This window comes from Phodopus roborovskii, unplaced genomic scaffold (genome assembly GCF_943737965.1).
Source record: "Phodopus roborovskii unplaced genomic scaffold, PHOROB, whole genome shotgun sequence".
In the NCBI taxonomy this organism is placed as follows: Eukaryota; Metazoa; Chordata; class Mammalia; order Rodentia; family Cricetidae; genus Phodopus; species Phodopus roborovskii.
The window spans coordinates 9,917,404-9,941,058 of NW_026126563.1; the positions used below are offsets into that span (position 1 = coordinate 9,917,404).

General features: G+C 46.8%; 1 protein-coding gene across 1 annotated transcript in view; it reads left to right on the forward strand.

The window, feature by feature from the left end:
- Window positions 1-18,033, forward strand: part of Katnal2 (katanin catalytic subunit A1 like 2) — a 51,528-nt gene extending 33,495 nt beyond the window's left edge. Inside the window, exons 13-16 of the mRNA XM_051202098.1 lie at window positions 4,221-4,331; window positions 15,722-15,884; window positions 17,039-17,141; window positions 17,861-18,033. Coding sequence (XP_051058055.1) covers window positions 4,221-4,331; window positions 15,722-15,884; window positions 17,039-17,141; window positions 17,861-18,000 — 517 coding nt within the window. The 3' untranslated portion in view covers window positions 18,001-18,033. The remainder of the gene's footprint in view (window positions 1-4,220; window positions 4,332-15,721; window positions 15,885-17,038; window positions 17,142-17,860) is intronic.
- The last annotated feature ends 5,622 nt before the right edge of the window (window positions 18,034-23,655 follow it).

A 23,655-nucleotide genomic window follows, 5' to 3' on the forward strand; every position in this document is an offset into this window, starting at 1 on the left:
GCGCACCTCTCAGTTACACAGGCTTTCTGGCTATGCTTTCAAAGGGGCATACGGGGTGGTTTGTCTGCCTGCTTGATTTTGTGAGTGTGTGTGGCATGTGTTGTGTGTGTGCGCATGTGTGCTGTTGCATGTAGTATGTGTGTGCACGTGTGCTGGTGCATGTAACGTGTATGTAGTGTGTGTGTGCTTGTGTGTGTACTCACACATGTTTGTGCTTGTGCATGTAATGAGTATTTGTATGTGTGCTGGTGCATACAACTCTGTATGTGTTATGTGTTGTGTGTATGCACATGTGTGCTGGTACATATAACTGTATTATGTTATGTGTTGTATGTGTGCACATGTGTGCTGGTGCGTGTATCCTGTGTACCTCTGTGGGGGGGGCAGGGGTCTCTTTCCAAATTGTTTTTGTTTGTGTGTTTTGAGAAAATGTGTCACTGTGTCTAGCTTTTCATGGGGATGCTGGGAATGAAAACTTTGGTCCTTAGGGTTTACACAGCAGCACTTTGCCAACTGAGCTATCATCTTATTCCCCATTTTTAAGTTTTTAAAATTAAAAATATGTTTTATTAATTCTTTGAGAATTTCATACAGTATATTTTGAGCACATTTGCTCCCAGTTAATTTGCTCCCTTTAATTTCTCCGGTTCCTCCCTACCCCTCAGTCCTTCCCCAGTGTACGCCCAGAAACGGTTTCTCTGTGTAGCCCTGGCTGTGCTGGAACTTGCCTTATAGACCAGGCTGGCCTCCAGCTCAGAGGCCCGCCTATCTTTGCCCCTTGAGTGCTGGGATTAAAGGTGTGAGCCACCGATGCCTGGCTCATGTCTTCATTTTTTAAAAAATTATTTATTAAACATTCATTGACTCTGGTTTGTGCTGACTATATACTTCTGAGTGTAGGGCCATCGGCTGCAGCATGATCAGCTACCAGGAGCCACACCCTTAAAGAGAACCGACCCCCTCCCCCAGAGCCATCAGTGTCCACAGCTCCTGAGTTGGAGTGAGGGTTCATGAGCCCTTCCCACTGCATGCTAGGATGCCAACTGGCTTGCTCTTGTGCAGGTCTGGTGCCAGCATTCACAGCTGCTGCGAGGTCATGGGTGTAGCTGTTTGCTTCGGTTGTCCCTGCCCTCTGGCTCTCACAGTCGTTCTGCCCCGTTTCTGGAATGGTGCCTGAGCCTTAGGGAAGGGAGGGCATTCTCTAGGATGTTCTGTGTGTGGCTGCACACTCTCTAGTCACTTATTCTGTGCACTTTGACACTTCTTTGATAAAGTATGAGAATGCCATTAGTCTATGAGTAGAGAGTTATGAATTTAGAGTGTGGGTTTATATTCTTTATATGATAAAGAATAATGTCCAGTTAACAAAATAATAGTAGTAAGTTCACTCCTGAGACCTGTGAACTCCCCAACCTTGGGTTATTGGCTAGATTTCCAGTACCAGGCATGCACTTTGTCCAGTGAACGGGACTTGACTCCAATCAGAAAGCAGTTGGTTACCCCCAGAGCATTCATGTGACTGTTGCCATACCAGTCATTATTGTAGTTTACAGGGGTCACAGCTGGATAAGACTGTTGACTCCCATGGCAGGCATAATGGTGCACGTCCTTAATCCCAGCACCCGGAGGCAGCAGGCAGATCTCTCTGAGTTCGAGGCCAGGCTGGATAATATGGTGAATTCCAGGATAGCCAGAGGTACTTAGTGAGACCCTGTGTTGAAAAATAGTAACAACAAAAGACCACTGACCTCCCCGCCCCCACCATCCTGCATGGGAAGAAGCTTCCTGGTCAATACTAACATGATTTCTCAATGTCCTATGACCCATGTGTATGCTGTCTTCAGCAATAGGATCTTACAACTAAGCTCTGATGGGAAATCAAGAGCAGTAACAATAGCTTATATTGTTTTGGGGTTCTCTAGAATACCCTTGACCAACAATAGAGGAGAGGAGAGTTTGAGGCTTTTTATTTGACAACCTATGGATGGGTTCTAGGATGAATATAATTCCCTGTGAAGGACAACTCCAATTAAATTCTTATATGAATATGCATGAGCATGTGTGTACACATATACATGTACATACACATACACGTGCACATACACACATGTTGTATGATATTTTGATCAAATTCTAACAATAGTTTGCTTTGAAGCAGAGGGTGGAGCTAGCCATTAGCTGACCACAATTAACCATAGAGGTTTTGGAGGACTCAGGATAGATAGGAGACAGGAAGTAGTAAGGCGGTGCTTAGAGAGGATCTCAGCCCTTTTGGTGGAGGAACAGGAAGAGGGAGGAGGTCACTGGTAGCTCCTCCGCCCCTTCTCTGACAATTTAGGTTCTTACCCTGATATCTGACTCCCATTTTTTATTGATCAAGAATAATTAGATAAATCATTACACACACATATGAAACCTAAAATAGTAGGTTTCCATATAGCTTTCCCAAACACCCTCAGAGTTCTCATGTATCCTAGGCTGGTGTTGAACTCACTTATAGCTGAGGGTGACCCTGAACTGTGACTCCCCAGCTCCCACGTCCCAAGTGTGGTATTACATGTGTGAGTACACATGCTGGGGATTGAACCCAGGGCTTTGTGTTTGCTAGGAAAACACTCTTTCAACTTGATTGATGATCAGAGATACTTTCTGAAACTTTTTATTAAATTTGGCACCTCTGTCTGGAAAAAATAAAAACAGGTGTCTGGAAAAATCTCTGTGCGGTTGTATTTATTAGTGACCTGCAATAGTCTGCTATCAAGACAAAGCCCATGGCAATAACAGGCAAAGAGTTTGCTTGTTGGAAACATAAAAGTCGAATTAGCAAATAATCTGTGAACGTTTACTCAGTGGGAACCATTTTCCCAGCAGGGAGACAGAAAAACAAGGCCGTGGGCAGACGTGTGGGGGTTATAGCTGACTGACACGGGACACGGACCTGCCCTTACTGAGCCTTGTCAGACCCCACTGCAGTCCTCTGCCTTGCTACACCAGCCTGACATGATCACCCAGCTGCACCCAAGCCACAGGCCCCTGGGTGCTCGAGTTGTCTCCCTCCTCCAAAGACAGGCCTCTCTGGCCTGCCTCGGGTGGCCTTTGCCTCCTGCCATGTAGACCACCCTTCCTAGAGTTCCCTGTGGTCTAGATTTCACTAATCTCCTTCTTCCTCTACCATCCCTGATGGCAAGTGCTTCATCCGGGTTCTCCCCGAGTTTCGGTGTCCCTGCATAGGACTTGAAGATCCCAGTTTCAAAAATAAGGGCAGTGTGTTTCATATGTGGAATATAAAATATCATATAAATCACCTTCAGGCTATATGAAAAGGACGAGGTGCCCAACTCTTTATGTAAACACAAACACCCCAACATTCAGAAAGTCTGAAGCGCCACTGGCCGTCAGCATCTGGGATAAGGAATACTCAGTGTGTGCTTACTGCGACTCACTCCACACATGCACAGGAGGTCGACAGTGCATTGTGCTCTCTTTTGACTAAATCAGTGAAAATAAATGGACCCTCCAGTGTAATCTGGGCTTAACTCCAACCGGAGTGTTCAGATCTTCGTGGCATGCTACTGGGTGGAAGGGACTTAGGCAACAGTAATGGAGGCTGAGAGGGCAAATTTGCACAGAAAACAGATTCTAATCTGTGTCATTATCAAGCATTTCATTATGAGAGAATGAAGCCAATTCAGTGTAGGGATTTTGTAACACAGAAATGTAACACATACACAAGTAATAAGAAACAAAAACTATGTGACGCCCGCCCTATAAGTGAAGGAGTTATTCTATTATGCCATTTCAATTGATTAACTAAATTGATTGTTTTGAGTCCAAGCTGGCCTGAAACTATGTAGCCCAGGCTATCCTCAAACTCATGGCAAGTTTCCTGCCTCAGCCACACCAGTCTGAAGCCTCTACCACACCTGGCAATTATGGCAGATTAGAAGGGTTAAATAACGGAGCAGGTAGACACAGCTGGCTTACGGTGAATCTAACCGTTCTTCAGTTATTTTTTAGTTCTCAGTCAACCTTTGCTTTTCTTTTAAATATCATCATTGTGTCATTTACCTCTTTACTACTTTTCATGTAAAAATAAAATACCTGAGATGCTAGTTTTCTTTAATGTGCTTGCTATCAGAATAGAGCCTGTTTTAGTCACAGGGCCATTGCTGTGAGAGCCACTCTTGTCATGAGGGACTCATAGCTCTCTGTCTCTGTAGGGGAGAGCATGAAGGAAGTCTTCGGATGAAGACTGAGTTACTGGTGCAGATGGACGGCTTGGCCCGCTCAGAGGACCTTGTGTTTGTCTTAGCAGCGTCTAACCTGCCATGGTAAGGTGTCAAGAGAACACGTCGCACACATTTTCACGATCCACTAAGTACAGATAAAGATTTCAGTGAGAGCTGTAGGAGGAGGTACTAAAGTTATACACAGATTGAATCCATAGTGGATGTGGGTGTCACAAGGAACCCACCTCCTTTGGATATAAAGACCAGCAGCAGTGGGCAGCACCTTTCCCGGGGGTGGGGGTCTAAGCTACTTAAGAGTGGAGTAGAGCCAATCAAGAGGAAGGTGTACTTGCATTTCCCTTGGCTCTTGACTGGGGGTGGGGGAGTGGGGGGTGGAGGGGGGTAGGGGGGTGTCTTGCCTCCTGACTGCCCTTCTATGATGGATAGTAACCTGAAACTGTGAGCCAAAATAAACCCTCCCTCCCTGAAGTTGACTTTGTCAGTTTTTAAATATATTATTATTATAGTAACAGAAGTTAGACATAAGGAGGGACTGTGCTTTCTTTTTTGAATCAAGCAGAGGTTTTGCATAGATCTATAAATGCTTAATATCTCTAGTTCTCAAAGAACATTCCAGAAATAATGTTTTGATTTTATTGGCATTAAAATTAAAGTTTTTTAAGTTAGGAGGAAAACCCTTTCTGTAATGCCATATAGTAAATAAAAAAGCTAAATAATCCTAATTGAAAATATCATCTACTTTCAGAGCTTCTTATTCAAATCTGTATTCCAGAGTGGTTTAAGAACAATTCCAGAAAAAGAATTGGGAAATAAGAGAAGTTGATTAGGGAAAAACAATATCTACTCAGAGAATATATTTTTTAAAATGTTATAATCGTCTTACAGTTCTCCGCGCATTGCTGTTTATATGTCCTAGATAGGGGAGGGGGTGCATTCTTAGAGGGCGGCCACGGTCATGAAGGGTGAATCAGCCGGCCGGTCGGTGGTGGGCAGCAGCGAGCAGAGCGGGGCTCTCATCCCAACCCATCTCCTTTCCCACATGTGGGGACAAACAGAAAGCTCCTCTGTCTGCTCATTGCCCTGGCCCCAAACCAGAAGACGCCGAGACCAATTTCAGGCAATTCATGTGTGATCTGTCCCTTTAGACACAGTTGTAACCAAAGCCCGGCCCCGCCTCCCTGCACATTTACAGTACTTGTTCTGTTATGCTCAGATGACCAGCATTTGACATGTGAAGATCTGTTGATACACAGTGTCAAAGCGGAGTCCAATAGAGATGCTATTTAAATGTTTAAATAGACACCAATGACTGCGGCTGGGCTAAGCTTCGGCTGCAATGGCTAACGTCACGATGGGGTCACCCATGTTAAAGTTCCACTCAGCCAAACGGGGACAGTTGTTACTTCTAAGAAAGCAAGTGGGTAATAGGCCTGGTTCCTAACCAGGCCAGTTTCACCTAAATGCCTCAAGGCTCTGTGTTCTACCCCCTGCACTGCTGCAGCCAGACACAGCAACTCCGTAACGGACGTTGGCCGGTCAGTTACTATTATTTTTCTGTTGTTTTATGTCCTCGTCCCCACTTTCCAAGGATTGTTACTTTAAATGAACCAAACTGCTTTTGATTCGGGGGCCTCTGCTCTGCTGCCTGGTGGCCGTGGGTGTTCACCGGAGTGGATGTGAAGCTGTAAGGCTCCTGACGTGAGTGTGCCAGGTCTGTACCTTGAGAGACTTAGACACACATTTTCGGAAAGAGTGGAGAGCCCTCCCCTCGACGTGAATTCAGTAGCCCCTGCATTGCTCTGTGCTGTGTTGATTGACAGGGGTCGGCTGTGGTCTTGGTGGTATCTTCTTCCTGTTCCAAGTAGTCTAGGCTAAAAATGAGGCTGATTCAATTCAACAGATTTTCTTAAAACTTTACCTCAGGAGCATCACATCCTGAGGTGGGCAACACCTTGTTTTCTCACTTTTGGTGAGCCAAGCTTGCTCTGTGGGGTCAGGGGCATTGGTCTGGTTCCTCTGCTCTACATCTTTCTGAGTTTAGCATCCCCTGATCAGGGTTAAGAGCACTTGTTGCTCTTGTGAAGGACCCAATTGGATTCCCAGCGCCTGTGTGATGGCTCACAACCATCTGTACTCCAGTCCTGGGGAAACCAATGTCCTCTTCTGACGTTGTCCTCCCACACCAGGCAACATGTGGTTCACAAACATAGATGCAGGCAAAGCACTAGTACACATAAACAAACCAACCAAGAGAGGTGTTTACTAGAACGTCTTCCAAGGGATAGTGGCTGGGTACTCAAACCATGACCACATGCAGTGCCAGTCTGTGCTGAAGGCTTGAAAGAGTCCAGGAATCACCGGCTCTCAGTCCACTCTGGAAGATCAAACAAGCTGGATTCTGCTGTCAGGGATGGCCCAGCAGCATTAGCAACGTGGCTAGCCATGCAGGCAGCAAGCGGCTCTGACTTCTTCTCAGACCTTTTTATACTGACGCCATTTGACCTTGAAGAGGGTCATCTCCTCTCAACTAATCTTCCCTACACATGCCTTCACAGACCAGTTCAGAGGCTTGTCCCTCAGTCCTGTCAAGTGGACTGTCAAGATTTTCATCATCCAGGGAGGACAACTCATTCAATGCAGCCTCTCGATGCAATCAAGAAACGCAGTAAAGGCCTGTCATGGTGGGTAGCATAGGCGGATCTTAGAGCTCTTGGGAGATGGAGGTAGGACAATCAAGGGTTCAAGGCCATTGTTGGCTGCACAGTCATTTTAAAGTCAGCCTTGGCTACACCAGGGGTTTGTTTGGGGTAGAGAGAATGTCTGCTCTAAAATTGCTTGTGGTAGCAGTTGCATAGTCCTGAGAATGTGCGGAAGCCATGCACCACGTGATGGTGACTCGGGCAATGGTGGGCCGCACACACAGTGGTCCTACATGACAGTGATGGAGCCACAGAGGTTCCATACCACTCAGTGTGGACACTTAGCTCCCACGTGTGTTGATGCTGGTGGCAATAAATGCACTCAAGTGTTAACTGTGTCAAAGTATAGCGCACACAGTGCAGCGCATAATAATGAGAATAAAGGACCGTTACCAATTCATATGTTGTTAGTAAACATGTTTACTACTCTAGCTTTCTGTTATTTTAAAATCTAGCTGTTTCAAAGCATTTTACTGTAACTAGCACTCCATGTTTTATAGGCAGCAGCCTCACATATCCTGTATCCATCTCTCACACAAAAGGCTACATACCACATGAATTGGCCTATATTTTGGCTTTTTTTTTTTTTTCTTAACAAAACATTAGACCCTCTTGGAGATCTTTCCAAATAAGGCCACAAATTCTTCCTTACTCTATAGTTACATAGTACTCCACTGTGAGTCTCTGAAAATCCAGCTGGTCTGTCTCTAGTGATGACAGCAGGGCTGTCCCTGCTCCTGCTGTTACAAATAGCAAGGCAGCCAGCAGTGGCCATGGCTCTCACAGTGCAGCTTTGGGAAAGGCTCCTAGAAGGAAAGCCACCAGGTCAAAGGGCAACGTGCGTGCCTTACGGTACCGCCTGCCAAATTTCCCTCCATAGAGGTTGTGCCGCTCTGCAGTCCCGCTACTGTCTTGCTTTCATTACTTAACATTATAGTGGGAATATTTCCGATGCCATTAAATAATGCTTGGAAACTGGATTTTGTAACGGCTTCCCAGAATTCCCACATGTGGACTAGGAGAGAACTCAGCCAGTAAAGCCTTTGCAATCCCAGCCCCTGAGAAGTGGAGGCAGCTGGGTCCCTGAGGCACACCGGCCAGCCAGCTAAGACTTCTTAATGAGCTCCAGGCCAGTGACAGACTCTCTAAACAGGTGTGTGTGTGTGTGGGGGGGTGACACCTGAAGAATGATCCGATTGTCCCTCGCCTCCACATGTATATGTACCACACACACACGAGTGAGCATACATAAACTAGTGCACGCTCACACACACACACACACACACACACACACACACACACACACACACACAAACAACACCTCTGGGTACAGTTCTGGTTGTTAGGAAAGATATCCGGAGGTAGAATTACTGAATGAAAGGGCTCTGTATTTTAACACCCTTGAGACATACTGCCAACCCCTTTCATGAGGAAGGATTCTAGAAAGGAATATTCTTAATGAATAAGGTGTTCCTGGCTTCGGGATCTTACTTCAGGAAAGGGGATCATTTGATCCAAGCAGTCTAACCTGGGGAAGTAACTAATTCAGAACAACCATGTGAAGCCTCGGTCCTAAAATGCCCAGTTCCTTACAGTTGGGTCTGTTCTCATCAAGTGCATCATTCAGGCACTGGGCAAGCAATCCTTTATCCACGTCTCAGCAGCGGAGCTGGCTTACAGTTTTTACTCACCTGCTTTGACTAGTCTATAGCATGGGAGAGGGCCGGAGGAAGCAAGAAGGGACCACTTCTCCATGTTGTCTGATGTGTAAGTGAGCAAAGAGGCATAAAAAATGTTCCACATTTAATATTACCACTTAATGTAATAGCGATGTTAAAGAAACGTAGGGAGCATAATTAGAGCTAATTTGACCTGCCTTGATTGTTGCATATTCACAAGCTCAGGCCTATTGGTCCAGAGGGAATGACGTGCTGAACAGGGCCATTAAGGCGAATTCCAGCTAGAGATGTCTATTTAACTCTATGGTCGTTTGGACAAATAAGGTGTGGGGGCTGTGAGTGGCATGCTGACACTCCTGCCTTCCTTGGCTGCTTTCCAAATGGCTAGAAATTCCAGAAACCTTCTAGGAAGGCAGATACTGGCCCACCGAAGCAGGTTAAAAAAAAACTAGAAGACAACTTTCTTCTAATATTCAGAAATAGGCATAAAAGCAGGGAGCCTCCTGCTCTGCAAATGAAGCTTGTTTGGAGGACACCAACAGTGACTCACATGAGCCATTCCCTTGTGACTGTACTTCCTTTTTCTAGAAGATGTAAAATGTTCCTAGGACAGCTGCTAGGCTGGCTGCCTTTCTATACCACCAGTGGAAACGGATTTCTTCCAGTAGGGTTGCTCCTGCCTGGTGTGGTGTTCCTATAGAAGTGCACGTTTGTGATGGAAAAGACACACATTAAACACAACACCACTTCTTTTCACAACAGCCACCAGCATTCTGACCCTGGGGGAGAAGTGCTCTCTGATCCGAGGTTCTGTCTTCCGTCTTGGGGCTTTGTCCAGGCCTACATTTTCCTAAAGTGGTCTACCACAGGTCAGTGGTAGTGCCTAGCTGGGTGCTCACCTAGAATGTGTGAGTGAGGCCTTGGCTTCCACTCAGCACAGCAGACAAACAAACCAAACTGAAAACAGGATCTAGTGGCCTAACACACTCCAGAGATGCCATTACCACATGTTCTAACCACGCATGGAGAGCACATACTCAACAGAATGGAGTCGCCCTGTAGGCGGAACCATACTGTGCTACGGCCTGCTGGTATTCCTGGCTTGATGTACTGTGGTCACCTTTGCAGACAATTCCATGACGTCAGTGTCCCATTATTTGACCTTTCTTTGGGGGAGGGGTTACATCCCACTGGTGCGTCCGCTTCCTCCGTGCCACCCCTCCATCTTCCGGTGGGAAGGGCATCCCCAGCAGCAAAGGGCATCCCCAGCAGCACCAAGCAGGTTCTGTCTTATGAATCCCCTCTCTCGATCTTGTAGCTGGAGAGATTCTTGGCGCTTTGTCTGTGCAGTTTTGAGTTACGGGCTTCTCCAGTGAACCATCAGGACCGATGAGAGGCAAAGCCCAGGGCACTGGTTGCCATGGCAGCTCTTAAGTCCTGAGGTTCCCCAGCCAGTCTGCCTCCTCTCCCAGCCTTTCGGAGTCTCCCTTCTGGGTATTTATTGTAAAAAAGCCACGGGTTTCAGCCATCAGGGGGTGACAAGTGCAGGTCTCTTGATTTTGAGTGGCCCATTGCTTTCTCTACACATTTTAAACATTATTTTATTCTCCAGTCAGTGCAGTGGAGTATATTTCTGTTAGTTTTCCTCCTTCTCCTTCTAAATTCATTCATGTATGATGGTTGTTACATGTAATTTTATTAATGGTTTATTAAGGGTAATTTATGAATGGTTGTTTTGTAATGTTTTTGATGATAAATGCTAACTATGAGAGTCATGCAGTGTGACCCTGTAGAGAAAATTTGACTGGTTTTGAACCACTTTGACTTATTTTTTCTTCTCGGCTTAAGACATCTGGGACTATGACAATGAGGCCAGTAGTTTTAAACTATCCATGAAGAATTTCTCCCCAAAGTGCAAGGTGGAGACTTGTTTTCCTGATGACTTCCGTTGCCAATGGGGAAATATTCTAACCTACGCTATCACACTGGGGATCTGTGTTCAGCCATATAGAGCATTTGCTTTATATTGCAAGCCTTGGCTCTACCACCGAGGACCCCAGGCTTTCCTGGTTGCTCCACATGAAGCCTTTAAAACCTAAACCTTTTGCAACCAAGAGGCAAATAGCCCAAGTCTTCCATGGTTTCAACTTTATCTATCCAGTCTTGATTTTGAGCTTCTTTATTTTGGGCCTCTGCCTCCAGGGGGTTCCACTGGACATTCAAAACGTGCTTTTTATAATTACTCAAGTTTTTAAAGGGGGCTCAAGACAAGATTTCTGATCTACCCCATCCTTTTGCTGTGGTCAGAGCCATCAGATCTTTTCCCTCAGTTACTGGTATTGTATTTTGGGGTTGGAGTAATCAATGGGTAATGTGAGTAAGTGTCACTCCTATAAGGGACATCTCTAGCTCACACATGAGCACAGCAAATCCCTTGCTGGATTCTCAGGCCTCTCAAATAAGAGGAGAAGCTCTGGACATGGCATCTCTCAGGCCTCTTCGGAAGCACTGCCACGAGAGCCCTGCACATCAGTCCCGGGACTCACAGTGCCCACCATTGTCACTAAGAACGGAAGTCCAGTGCTTTGTTCCCATTGCCCAAGTCGATGCAGCGTCTCCCTATGAACCTAAACTAATTATGGCAATAATGCACTAATTTTCAACAAAGCACTCCCCCTTTATAAAGAACTCAAGGAGGTTAAGAAAGCAGGCATTTTACACAGTCCGCTCGCCCGCCCACCTGAGTGGGGTTTCTTGGAATTTTCAGGACTCTGCGTGATGGAAGAAGCAGGAGTCCAAGACACACTGTCCATACTTGGAGACTAGGGAGAGCTGCCTTCCACACACACACAAGTAGCCGTGAGCTAGCGATGCCGTCAGCACCATGTGAGCTGTGCAGACAGAAAAGAGTGGTCTTGCTATGAGTTCAGGCTGGCTTTGAACTCACTGCATGGCTCAGGCTGTCTCCAACTCATGTTCCTCCTTCCTCACCGCACAGATGTTGGAATTACAGGTGTGCACCACTGAGCCTGGTGTAATAAATAATTTTTATGATAGACACTAAGGCAAATCAAAAGCCTCTACTGCTTATGGAGCACTTGCTGTGGATTTTAACAATGACTCCCCTTTTGACAGACAAAGTGAAAAGTAAGTCCCCATACGGAAAATGACATGAACATGCTAGCAGCACTGGTTACTACTGCCATGATTGGCAGTTACTACATGCCTTGTAGTGTACCCAGTAAATCACACACACACACAGACACACACAGACACACAGACACACACACACAGATACACACACACATACACAGACAGACACACATACACACAGACAGACACACATACACAGACAGACACACATACACAGACAGACAGACAGTCTCTCACACATACACACACAGACACACACACACAGACATACACACATACAGACAGACACACAAGACAGCCACACATACACAGACAGACAGACAGTCACACACACACACACAGAGACACACACGAGCACACACGCGTGTCACAGCTAGGATTGAAAGTGGACTCAAGGATAGAGGGTGGATCCATCTGGGGAAATGTGTAAGTAGGCAGCCTTCAGTGTGGGGCTTACTGTAGGAGACAGCACTTGACCCTCTGGCCCCCTGTGAGCTATCAAGGGTAGCTCTGCAGCCTGCTCTGCCAGGCTTGCCATGATCATCCGTTTCAAGTGGGTGCCACGCCGCCCACTACCGAGATGGCTTGAACTTGAAGTACTGTGACTGTCAAAGGAACAAACCTCAGTTGAGCTTGATTTCTCATGCTGTGAATTTTGGAATGATCTCAGTTCCAGGGCAGTGCAGTATGGCAAGGACAATGTCCAAGGCCTGAGGAGTACCCAACGGTCTCATTCGGTTACAAGGCATTGTGGGCCTTGGTAGCAGTCAGTGTGGCCAGGGCTGTGTAGCGCTTTGTGTTTAGAGTAGGCAGAGGCCTGAGCCTTGCTGCGCTTCACATGCCTTAAGTGCCTCATGCTTACTGGCTGATTTGACCACCGATGGGATAGAAGTCTTGAATGACTGGGAGGAAGGAGTCATGAGAACAAAAATAACTAGTGTAAAGTTTAAGTGCAAGAGCCAGGAGGAGTCTTTTCTGGTGGCCACAAGTTACATTTCTTATATAAATATATTGGCATAAAGAATGATTTCTGGGTACACTCCATTTGTCCTTTGTTTCCTTTCTCATCTGATTCTATGATTATTGATGTCATTAAGAGTGCATTCATCAGGCCTAGCTGTCAGAGAGTTGCACTTATTCTATACCCACAAGCAGTTTTGAGGTAAATCTCTCACTTTAGGGCATTAGTTGATCAATACAGACATGTATATTGAATAATTGCCTTCCCACCCCCTCCGTGCGATTCTGCTGTCTTGGTCTTCCTATAAAGAAGTCACTCAGGATGAGATGGGGACAAGAATTAGGTACTGTCCAAATCAACACTTGCTTCATACCCCCAGATGTGCCAATCTTATCAAATCCTTCTCCCTGCTGATTGTCTTCTAGAACCTTCATGCCAGGTCCAAACCGAATTGCTCTTCTTGTGCACCTTTTTGTGCATAGGGGACCCTGAGCTCCTCCTCTTCTGTGTCGGGTCCTCTGGGGCTTGGATCCTGTCCAGCTCCAGCTTTGGTTTGTTTTATCATTTAGGCTTTGCATATTGGAACTATCTGTATTGCCGATCCATAGCTTGATCAAGCTACAGGTTTGTTTTTGTTTTGTTTTGGTTTGGTTTTTTACTAGAAATTATTTTTTTTTCTTCAGAATTTTAAAGGCATTGGTCTCTTTTAATATCTCATGCTGCTGTGGATAAAGTTTGTTGTTGTTTTTAATTAGACATGGCCTTGCTCTGCTGGAGTCTTGCTGTTGTAGCCCAGGCTAATCTTGAACACTTGACCCTCCTCCTTCAGCTTCCCATGTTCTAGAATTATAGGTGTGCACTGCGTGTGTGCCTTGAGAAGTGATATGTTATGCATGTAACTTGTTTTTTGTCTCTGGAAACGTCTGTCATCCTTTCTTTGTCCGTTGTGTTCTGAAATTCACCATGAGGCAGTGTGGGAGTTGTGGGCAGAGAACTGCTAGTCCGTTTTCCAAATCATAGTGTCACTCCTGAGCTACTTACCCCTTCTCAGCCTTTGTCTCCTCATCTTCAACAGCGACAGCACCGCCTCATGGTGTTGTAAGTGAATTAGCATCTATAAAGAGCTTGACAGAGTCATTTATAAATGCTGTTTAAATGTTCGGTCTCACTAACATTTCAAACACAGAAAACCTTTTACTAGGAATTGGAACATTCCCTTGAGAAGGTCTGTTGGCCTTCTAGGCAAATATTCTCAGTGAAAAAGAATCTTTCCCTGGGCTTGAGAGATGGCCACTGCGCACTGGCTGCTTTCAATTCCCAGCAACCACATGGTGGCTCACAACCATCCACAATGAAATCTGGTGCCCTCTTCTGGCCTGCAGGTGTACATGCAGGCAGTGCAGTGTATACATAATAAATAAATCTTAAAAAAAAAAAAAAAGAACTGGTATGAAAACAGTATTAAATCACTATATGAAAGCTTATGTGAACAATGGTTCCCTCAAATTAGGGTCAGTAACAGATTCTAAAACTACTAATTGAGAGAGGATGGGTGGTCATGTGGTGTCAAGGCTTGTACACAGAATGCTTATTACTTATTAGAGGATGTGTCCTTTATAATGGAGAGTTCAGTCATCATCAGATGATCTCCAATTGACATCATGTCACTGATGGTGAGACATACATACATACATACATACATACATACATACATACATACCCTGACGAGCTGTAATACGAAACATACCCTCCATAATGAGCACCTTGGCCCTAAGCAAGCTTTTAGTCCCAGCTTCCATCTGGAGCTGGGTGACAGAAGGACTTGTCACACAGCACCACAAGAAAAACACCTGATGAATTTAGGATGAGAGGCATTTTATAGCGAGCCCCTGGCCTTTTCTCTGGGACAGAGAGGCTGGATTTGAGCAACAGATTTAGGAGACAATGACTGTATACAATACATGTTCATCGGATATGGTTGGGAAATCCTGGAGAGAGATTTTTGGCACGATGGAGTGGAGTTTAGAGATTGGGTCAGTGGTGCAAGTTGTCTAAAAGCTTAGTAAGCCTATATAGTAAGCTACATGAGGCGGATGTGGCCAAGTGTTTTATGCTATTGAGTCAAGATGGTAGGAGTATAGATGGATTGCATTCTTTTATTCTACTTTTCTGTTGACTCAGATTTTTCACATGAAGAGGTTTGGGGAAACTACCTAGCACTGTGAAATTGTATAAACCTGGCCTGATGGGGGATGAGTGTTTCATTGAGGTACATTGGCACTGGGCACCTAGGAAGGAGGGTGTTGGTGCTGAGTTCACCAGAGCAGTGGAATGGGGTGGTTATTCATAGAAAAAGTTCCTATACTTCCAGAATGCTCAAGTGATGCTATAGAATAGTTGGCTCGCTGGCAAGATCAGGTCCAGCAACCCATATTAAAGTCTCAATGGGACACCATCTGCTCAGTTGTTGTGAGTCATCCTCTGCCCATTGTCACTAACGTGCGTCTCACATGACAAGTCTTGAAGGTGCCTGGTCTTCTTTCACTCCCTTCTTTCCTTTTCACCCATTTTCATATCTTTACAATTTTTTCTTTCTCTCTTTAAACAACATGAAGCAACTGCCCTAACTACTCAGTTATAGTGACAATCAAGATTGTTACAGAATTGCTTCTTGTAAAGCCAAATTGCATTTAGAATCTAGTTCCTGGGGCCAGTGAGATGGCTCTGTGAGTAAAGTCAGCTGCCTCCAAGACCGATGACCTGAGTGTGACCTGGGACCCACAAGGTGGAATGAGAGGACCAACTTCCATAATCTGTCCTCTGACCTCCACGTGTGCCGTGTGTGCAATGCACACACACGCGCGCGCGCACGCGCGCGCACACACACACACTAAAGAGATAGATGTAAGAAATCTACCTGTCTGTCCTTCTGAAGCACCGGTGGCTGCTCCATCCATTTCCTGTCTTCTTGTGACTCAGGGAGCTGGACTGTGCCATGTTACGGCGTCTGGAGAAGAGGATTCTGGTTGATCTCCCCAGCCAAGAGGCCCGGCAGGCCATGATCCACCACTGGCTGCCCCCTGTGAGCAAGAACCATGCCCTGGAGCTGCATACGGAGCTGGAGTACAGAGTGCTGAGCGAGGTGGGCAGCCTAGCAGGGCGGTGGACCCCTCCCCATGAAAGTGTGGGCTCCAAAGGGAGACGGGGCTACAGTGAAGCAGAACGTGGGAGCTGCAGGAGGTAGCATGGGGTTCAGGGTTAGACAGCCCACAGTCAGACCCTGGCCCTGCAGCATAACAGCTGTGAGACCCTAGGGACCTCACCCGCTCCACAGAAGGTTATTGCGATGAATGAATTGACTGAATCCTCTGCAAAGAAAAGCTCAAGGTATGTATCTTGTTACTCCTCCTTGGCTATTGTACTGATCAGGGTCCTCAGGAGGAACAGAACTTAGAGAATGAATGTCTGCATATTCAGTACATACATGTATGTATGTATGTACATATGAAGGGAATTATTAGAATGGCTTTCATGCTGCGGTCCGGCTACTTCAACAATGGCTGTCTACCAAAGTAAGGCCCAAGACTTCAGTCCACAAAGCTGATGTCTCCGTTGGTCTTCAGGATAGCCCAGAGTTCCAAAGAGGCCGTCAAATGGCTCTCTGGTGCCAGTAAAGGGATGGAGTTGCCAGCAAGAGTGAGGACAAACCAACAGAGGGAGCTTCCTTCTTCCATGTGGTTGATAGGCCGCCAGCAGAAGGTGTGGCCCAGATGGAAGGTGGATCTTTCCACCTCGAACGATCTGAATGAAAAGCGGTTCTTGGCACGTCAAAAATTCCCTCACAGATATACCCAGCTGCTTGGGTTTTAGTTAATTCCAGATGTAGTCGAGGTTCTAGCCAAGAACAGCTATCACAGGCATCCAATCCCAGGATTTCTCCTTTGGGTAGATATTTAAACCTAATGCTTCCTGAAGTCCCTCAAATGCAATAGTGGCTTTATTTAACACATGAAGAAGACATGCACTCTAGCCATCGTGGACTTAGGATAAGGGCCCCCTAGGCCCAGTCCTCCAGGGCCATCTCACAAAGATTTTGAAGGAGTGAGGAAGCTATTGTCCCAATGGCCAATTAGCTGGGCTTCTTAGCACCTTCTCCTCCTCCAGCATTGCTTATCCAGGGATGCTGGCATAGTGAACAGGGATGACAAAATTCTAAGCCAGTGGTCTGATACTGGATCCTGCCGGCAAGAATGAAGAGGACACCAGCTGACTGTCCTGGCTTTGCTATTATTTCAGGAGACACAGGGCTACTCAGGCTCTGACATCAAGCTGGTGTGCAGGGAAGCAGCCATGCGGCCAGTGAGAAAGATCTTCAGTGTGCTTGAAAATCACCAGCCAGGTATGGTTGGGGTCCCGCGGCGGTGGTGGCTCGGGAGAGAAATTTCTCTTGGTGGGGTGCATGCTTGTACACCCAGCCACTTGGGACTGAAGGCAGGATCAAGTTTAAGGCCAACCTAGGTTACATAGTGGGTTCAAGGCTAGCCTGGGCAACTTTACAAGGCACTGTCTTAAAACACATATACTAAAACCAGCTCACTTTAGCAGCTTGCTTTGCGTGCAAAAGTCCCACCCGCTCTGACCAGCAGGTGGAGCCTGGCGCCTGGATTTCCAGGCTCTGTGGTTTTTACAATTGTTTGCTCTCTGGTCAAATCCTCATCCTGCGTGCACTCAGCTGCTTCCTCTGCTACAAGATTCCCGTTGTTGGGTTTTTACTTTTCTGACACACGCTGGTGTGGGGCTGGGTCCATATGAGGTACTACACAAGTAGCAAATAGTTCTTTGGTAACAAGATATTGACATCCATTTTGGAGGTGGGGGGGTGGAGATAGGTGGCGTCAGGGCTGAAAACTTCAGTGGCACTTTAGGAAGCCCCATCCCCCCCCCCCAGCCCTCCTCAGAGGCGCTTTTGAGCGGCTTTAGCCGCCAGGAACTGGATGTCAGGCACCACTCCAGACCTGCCCCACAGACCTGCCCCACAGACCTGCCCCACGAGCCTTTCAAGAACTCCTGTCACCGTGAGGTGCTGTGCTGAGTCCTGACTGTCGCCTTTTTGTCTAGAGAACAGCATTTTACCCGGGATCCAACTGGATACCGTGACTACGCAGGACTTTCTGGATGTGTTGGCTCACACCAAGCCTTCAGCAAAGAATCTGACTGAGAGATACTTGGCCTGGCAAGAGGAGTTTGAGTCTGTGTAAAGCTGCCCTCAGCCTGACCTGGCCAGAGGCAGCGGGAACCTCCAGTGTTCTCGGGTGGGAGGGAGGGCATTATCCTGGGATGCTGTGAATTTGGACAGCTGTGATATTTTGGAAGCATGAGATCTTGTGGCGTGGATGTCAGCAAAGCGAAGATTTTGGTTAGGGGGTGTGTGCTGTTGGGTCAGGCAATGGAGTTTTCCTCACAATTTACTATAAATTTTTGAAATTTCTTGTGGTATTTTGTTTGTGAACTGAGGTCTTGATTTTGAAGAAAAGCATTTTCTTGGTCTCTGTTCATAATTTCATTCTTGTAACACATTCTCAAGCCTGCCAGATACGGTCATATGCCCCTCCCTTGTGTAGTGCTGACTGGCCTTGAACTCACAGAGATCCATCTGCCTCTGCTTCCCGAGTGCGCCTTTCTAAACACGAACCTCCCATGGGACTGTTCTCCCAGTCCCTCTGCTCCAGGGGGAGGAGGGGAGGGGAGCGCCGTAGAACCCTGTGTGCACCCACCCTCTCTTTCCAGCCCTCTTGCTCTAGCTGACCACCATGACCACTGCCCCTGCCACTCACTTACTGTCCCCAAGCCCGTGACTTCTGTTTTCCCGGAGAATAAAGGGAAATCTCCATTGTCCTGCCCTAGCTTTCAGGGCTTCTGGATCTCAATTAGTTTGTTAGCTAGCTTCCAACCACTTGGCTTTGCAGCTCTGCCTCATAACCCTCTCCTGGTGCCTGGAAGATTCCAGTCTTTGAGGGTGTTCTGAAGGATAGACTGTGTGTGGGGGATTGTGTGTGGGGGGGTTGTTTGTGTATGGGGGGGTTGTTTGTGTGTGGGATTGTGTGTGGGGTTGTGTGTATGCTTGTGTTTTGTGTGTGTTGCTCAGTTTGGCTAGCACTCCATTTACTTTACATCATCCAGTGTTACATCTTCTCAACTGTGTTTTCTCACTGGCTGATCTTGTGGGTTTATAAATTCTCTGTTCTCTTCCTTTCTTTATTGGGGGGGGGGTGAGAAAGGAGACCAACTAATTGATGGATTTACTCTACAGTGTCTATGGCTATTTGGTCCTTACATTTCTGTGGGTGTTTGTCACGTTGTACAGATGCCATGGAGACCAGAGGAAAGTGTCAGCTTCCCTGTGTTACCTGTAGCTGGAGTCACAGGCAGTTGTGAGCTGCCCAACATTGAGTGCTGTGTACCATACTAGCGTCCTCTATAAGACGTCAGTGCTCTAACCACTGAACCACCTATCTCTTCAGCCCCCATTTATTAAAGCTGACAGGACAGTGCCATACGCGTGTTTGTAATGTATTCTAGTCTCTCTCGCCCTACTCTCCCTTCCCTTCCATTCCCATCACCTCCCTCCCTTTCCCTCCATAATGTGTTGTTTTATTACTCATTGAGTTTAATCAGGCCATGGCCATGGGTATGGAACTGGTGGGCTCATCTGTGGGCACACAATTAATATGACTCGCCCTCCCCCCAGCACTCACCAATAAACAATAGTTACCCAGGGAAGGGTAGAGACCCATGAGCCCCTCTGCAGTCCAGGACTGTTGATAGACCGTCTTTGTTTGTTTGTTCATTTTCAAGACACGGTTTCTCTGTGTAGCCCTGGCTGTCCTGGAACTCGCTCTGTAGACCAAGCTGGCCTCGAACTCACAGAGGTCGGCTGCCTCTGCCTCCCTTGCTGAGGTTAAAGGCGTGCACCACCACTGCCTCGCAATAGGCCTAGTCTTTTTGCAGCTCAGTACAGGCAACTGCAGCTGCTGTGAGTTCATGACTTTTATAGAACTATGTCATTCTTGGTAGAGAGTGTTTGGCAGCCCATCTTCCTACCATCTAGCTTTTACCTCCTCTGAGATGTTCTCTGATCCATTGAGGGGCCTATAGCTTTGTTTTTTTAGTAGGTTAAAAAGGATTAGGAAGATAGTTCATTTGGCTTGCCTTACAAAAATGAAGACATGAGTTTAATTCCTAACATTCACATAAACACGCCAGGCCCAGAGGAACATGCTTAAAACTCCAGTGTTGGGGAGGTAACAGAGACTCCAGTGTTGGGGAGGTAACAGAGACTCCAGTGTTGGGGAGGTAACAGAGACAGGGCACCCTGGCTCACTGGCCAGGTAGGCTAGCCTACCTGGTGAGCTCTAGGCCAATGAAATTCTGTCTCAAAGGAGGTAAATGGTATTTCTGAGGGTGACACTTGAAGTTGTCCTCTGGGCTCTAGAACACACATACCCATGCACACACATACATTTAAAAAGGATTATATACATACACATTACATACACACATATGAAGTTGTATGAGGTGTTGGCCTCACAGTTGGAATAAATAAAATTTAACTTAGTCCAATGTGGGTATTTTGTTATTTGTTATAAATCAGAGTTTACAACTTAAATGTCTAAGGAAGCAAGGAGATTGCTAGCACGTAAGTAAGGTGTGCTAGGTATAATACAATGCAGAGGTGGGGAGGGGGTGAACTTATAAGGGCCAGGGACTCTCTGACGGGCACAGTAGTGGCCCAGCCCAGGTCACCATGGAAATGTCGGCCATGGTCACCACGGAAACGTTGGCAGACTGTCAGTGACTGCCTTCATCACTTACCAGTTGTTCCCACTGTACTTGGCAGCTGTTGTGTTTGAGTCCGTTGGTTGTCCTCAGACATAAGCTCCATGGTTTGAGGTCCTTTTCTCATTCCTACTGATTTAATGAAGTGTTCTTTAAAACGGTGTAGGCCGACAGCTACCCGAGCCCCAGAAGTTATGGAAACTTCCCAACGCTCAGTCTCTGCACTCCATATAGGAAGTCTGCCATTGCTTCCTTTGTATTGCTAGGCTCATTTTTATAACCTCAGGGCCCTGACTAGAAGATATTGTGCCTGCTATCTTCCTTGTGCTTTAGCCACAGTAAACATTTAATAAACACACATTTCTCAGGCACATCAGTCACGGAAACGGTTCCAAAGCATATAACATGAAAGTAAACACTAGAAGATACTCAAAGTTGTTAGTGGCCTATGCAGTTTCCATGATGCTTGATCTGGTGCCTCACTGCGGCCTCTTAAAGACAGAAATGTGCTTCCAGCTAGTAGGCCCTGATGGCTGGCTCATGAATTTATGTGGAAAACATCTTTGTGATTTATGACAAATAAACATGATAATGTAAACGTGGTTCCACGCAAATGACTGTAATATGAAAAAGGGATTCATTCTGCCACTCAGGGAGGAGTGTTTTGGTCAAATAGATTAATGCAGTTTAGTGCAGGAGCCTAAGGACTTTAATTTCATGTTACTGGAACCACTGATCCAAACCTAACTGAACATAATAAATACAGGGGTGTTTCCACCTTCCCACCCTACAGGGTATTGGAGTGTTAACGTGTGGGATTAAGGGTGGAGTGGCAGGCTACCATTCCAGGTAGTATAGTATCTGACGTCACACCTGGAAACATTTGTGGAGCCATCACAATGGAGTGGCCTCTGTTCCGTGTCTTGTCATTACGGTAGGCTCTGATAGATGTGGTGTGGTAGACAAGCAGAGCTACACCCAACCAACAAACAGCTGTGTGGTGTCAGAGGAGTGATGGAAACCTGGTCACTGCGGGATTGGCTCACATTCCACCAGTGTTGCACGCTCATGATACCCATCGTTTCCTGCCATGCCCTTCCTACTCTCATAGTATCTCTTAGTCTATTTTCTGGATAATAGTGGAACCAGTGTGGTTTCAGTCTTTTGTATCAATACAACACTAGCCTTTGATTGTGACATGGCCTATGTGGTGGCCCATGCTGTCCCAGCAGAATACAGAATCGCTCTGGGCTGCCGATGGAGTTACAGTCTCCTGATTTTGAGGAGGTGATAACTGTGCTCTGGGTGGCACCATTTCCTGGTTGAGGTCCTGGACCGTATAGTGGGTTATGGCCCCTGAGTAGTATGGTGCATTCTTCTGAGCGGGGAATGTGCTTGTGGTCAGCTGCTTCAAGCCCCTGCTGCCTTGGATTCCCCACCACGCATGGGGCTGCTGCCTTGGATTCCCCACCACGCATGGGGCTGTGAACTGTAGGCTAAAACCTCCCTCCCTCCCTCAAGTTTCTCTCATTTTGTCAGGGCAATAGGAAAACTAGGACAGCTGTTTCCTGGAGTACTTCTAGCAAGTGTAAAGCAAGCATGTAAGCTGTCCTCCTGGACCTCTGGAAAGGCCCGTTAACAAGCCATGATGGGTGTTAAATGTTAACTGAAATTCCCATGGTCCTGGGGGCCCTGGAAGCTGTTTCTCTAGGCTGGGTGCCTGGCTGCGGTCTCCTATCCTGTGACCATGATACACCTGCTCTATCACGAGCTGCCTTTGCTCTCCAGAGCATCCACTCCACTGTTTGCTTCCTCTCCATCCACAACACTGCTCCTAGCATGAAATTCCTGTGGCATTTAGCTCGTTTCTACTGGTTAATTTGCCTGCGTGGTGGCAGACATAAAAAGAATGAGCCACTCTTGTGCAGTGAAAGGATGTGGGATCGCTTGAGAGCGCTGTTGCAGGTACCACCTGGGCAGGATGCTGTGACACCTCATTGCATCTTGCAGGTGTGGAACTTGTCAGTGCATGGAGTCCCACCTTCCTAGTGATCTTCAGCATCTCCGTAGGTTCTCAAGTAGAAACCCCTTAGGGTGAAAGCCCTTTCTTCTACACTTGACATTTCCCACAATAACCGGGGCCAGCACAGTGGTTTGTGCACACCAGCTACAAAATATCTGAGAATTCCTGAACAGGGAACAATTGCTCTTGGCATGCAACTCAGACTACAGATGGCAGGGAAGGTGGCCCCTTCCCCAGGGCCAGGGCAGCACAGTTTCCCTGCTGGCTGAGCTTCCATCCACATGCAGCTCTTCCCCAGGTCTATGCAGCACAGCATTTGACCCTCAGGCCCAGTCTCGTCAAGACAGCCCTTCTGAGTGTTCTGCGCTAAGTACTGAGTATGGGTTCCCATGCTGGTGCTCGCGGCAGAGCTGTGCAGTGAGGAATGAGGGGAGGGGTGACTTGGTCCTGCTCAGAGTTCAAGGGCTCGAGCTCCAGGCACCAGGAGCTGTACCCCAGCCACGTCTCACGTCTTCCCGACTGGGCGTGGCGATCACACTGTCACCTGCACTTGACGGTGTGTGAGCACTAAGCTGGGGCATTTGCAAAGCCAGGAAAGCAGCACCCACTGAAGGACATTTATTTAGCTTTGTTCCCTTCCCTCCCAGACGGAGCTGATCTCTAAACAAGCATCAAAGCCTGGAGCTCATTAACATTAGTGTGCGCCTCCATAAGGTGAGTACTGCAATGATGCACAATTACATTCTAATAATTCAGTGCCCAAGAGCCCTGTAAAGCGATTGCCACGGCCTCGGATTAGCTCAGCATGCAAATGCACCAGGAAAATCATTACCTACTTAGTCTCCTTCATTTGGGTGGGTTTAACATGAGAAGAATAATCCAGGCGCCGGGACAAGATCTCATTTTACAACTGTAGTGAGAAGTACATAAAAGCTTGAATCTGTCCCAATAGTTCCGAAAAGATTTCTCCCTTAGTGTCAGAGGCAAAAATAATGAAATCTTGCAAATGTACAGTTAATAGGTCCCCAGTGGACACTAACTTCAAAAATGCACG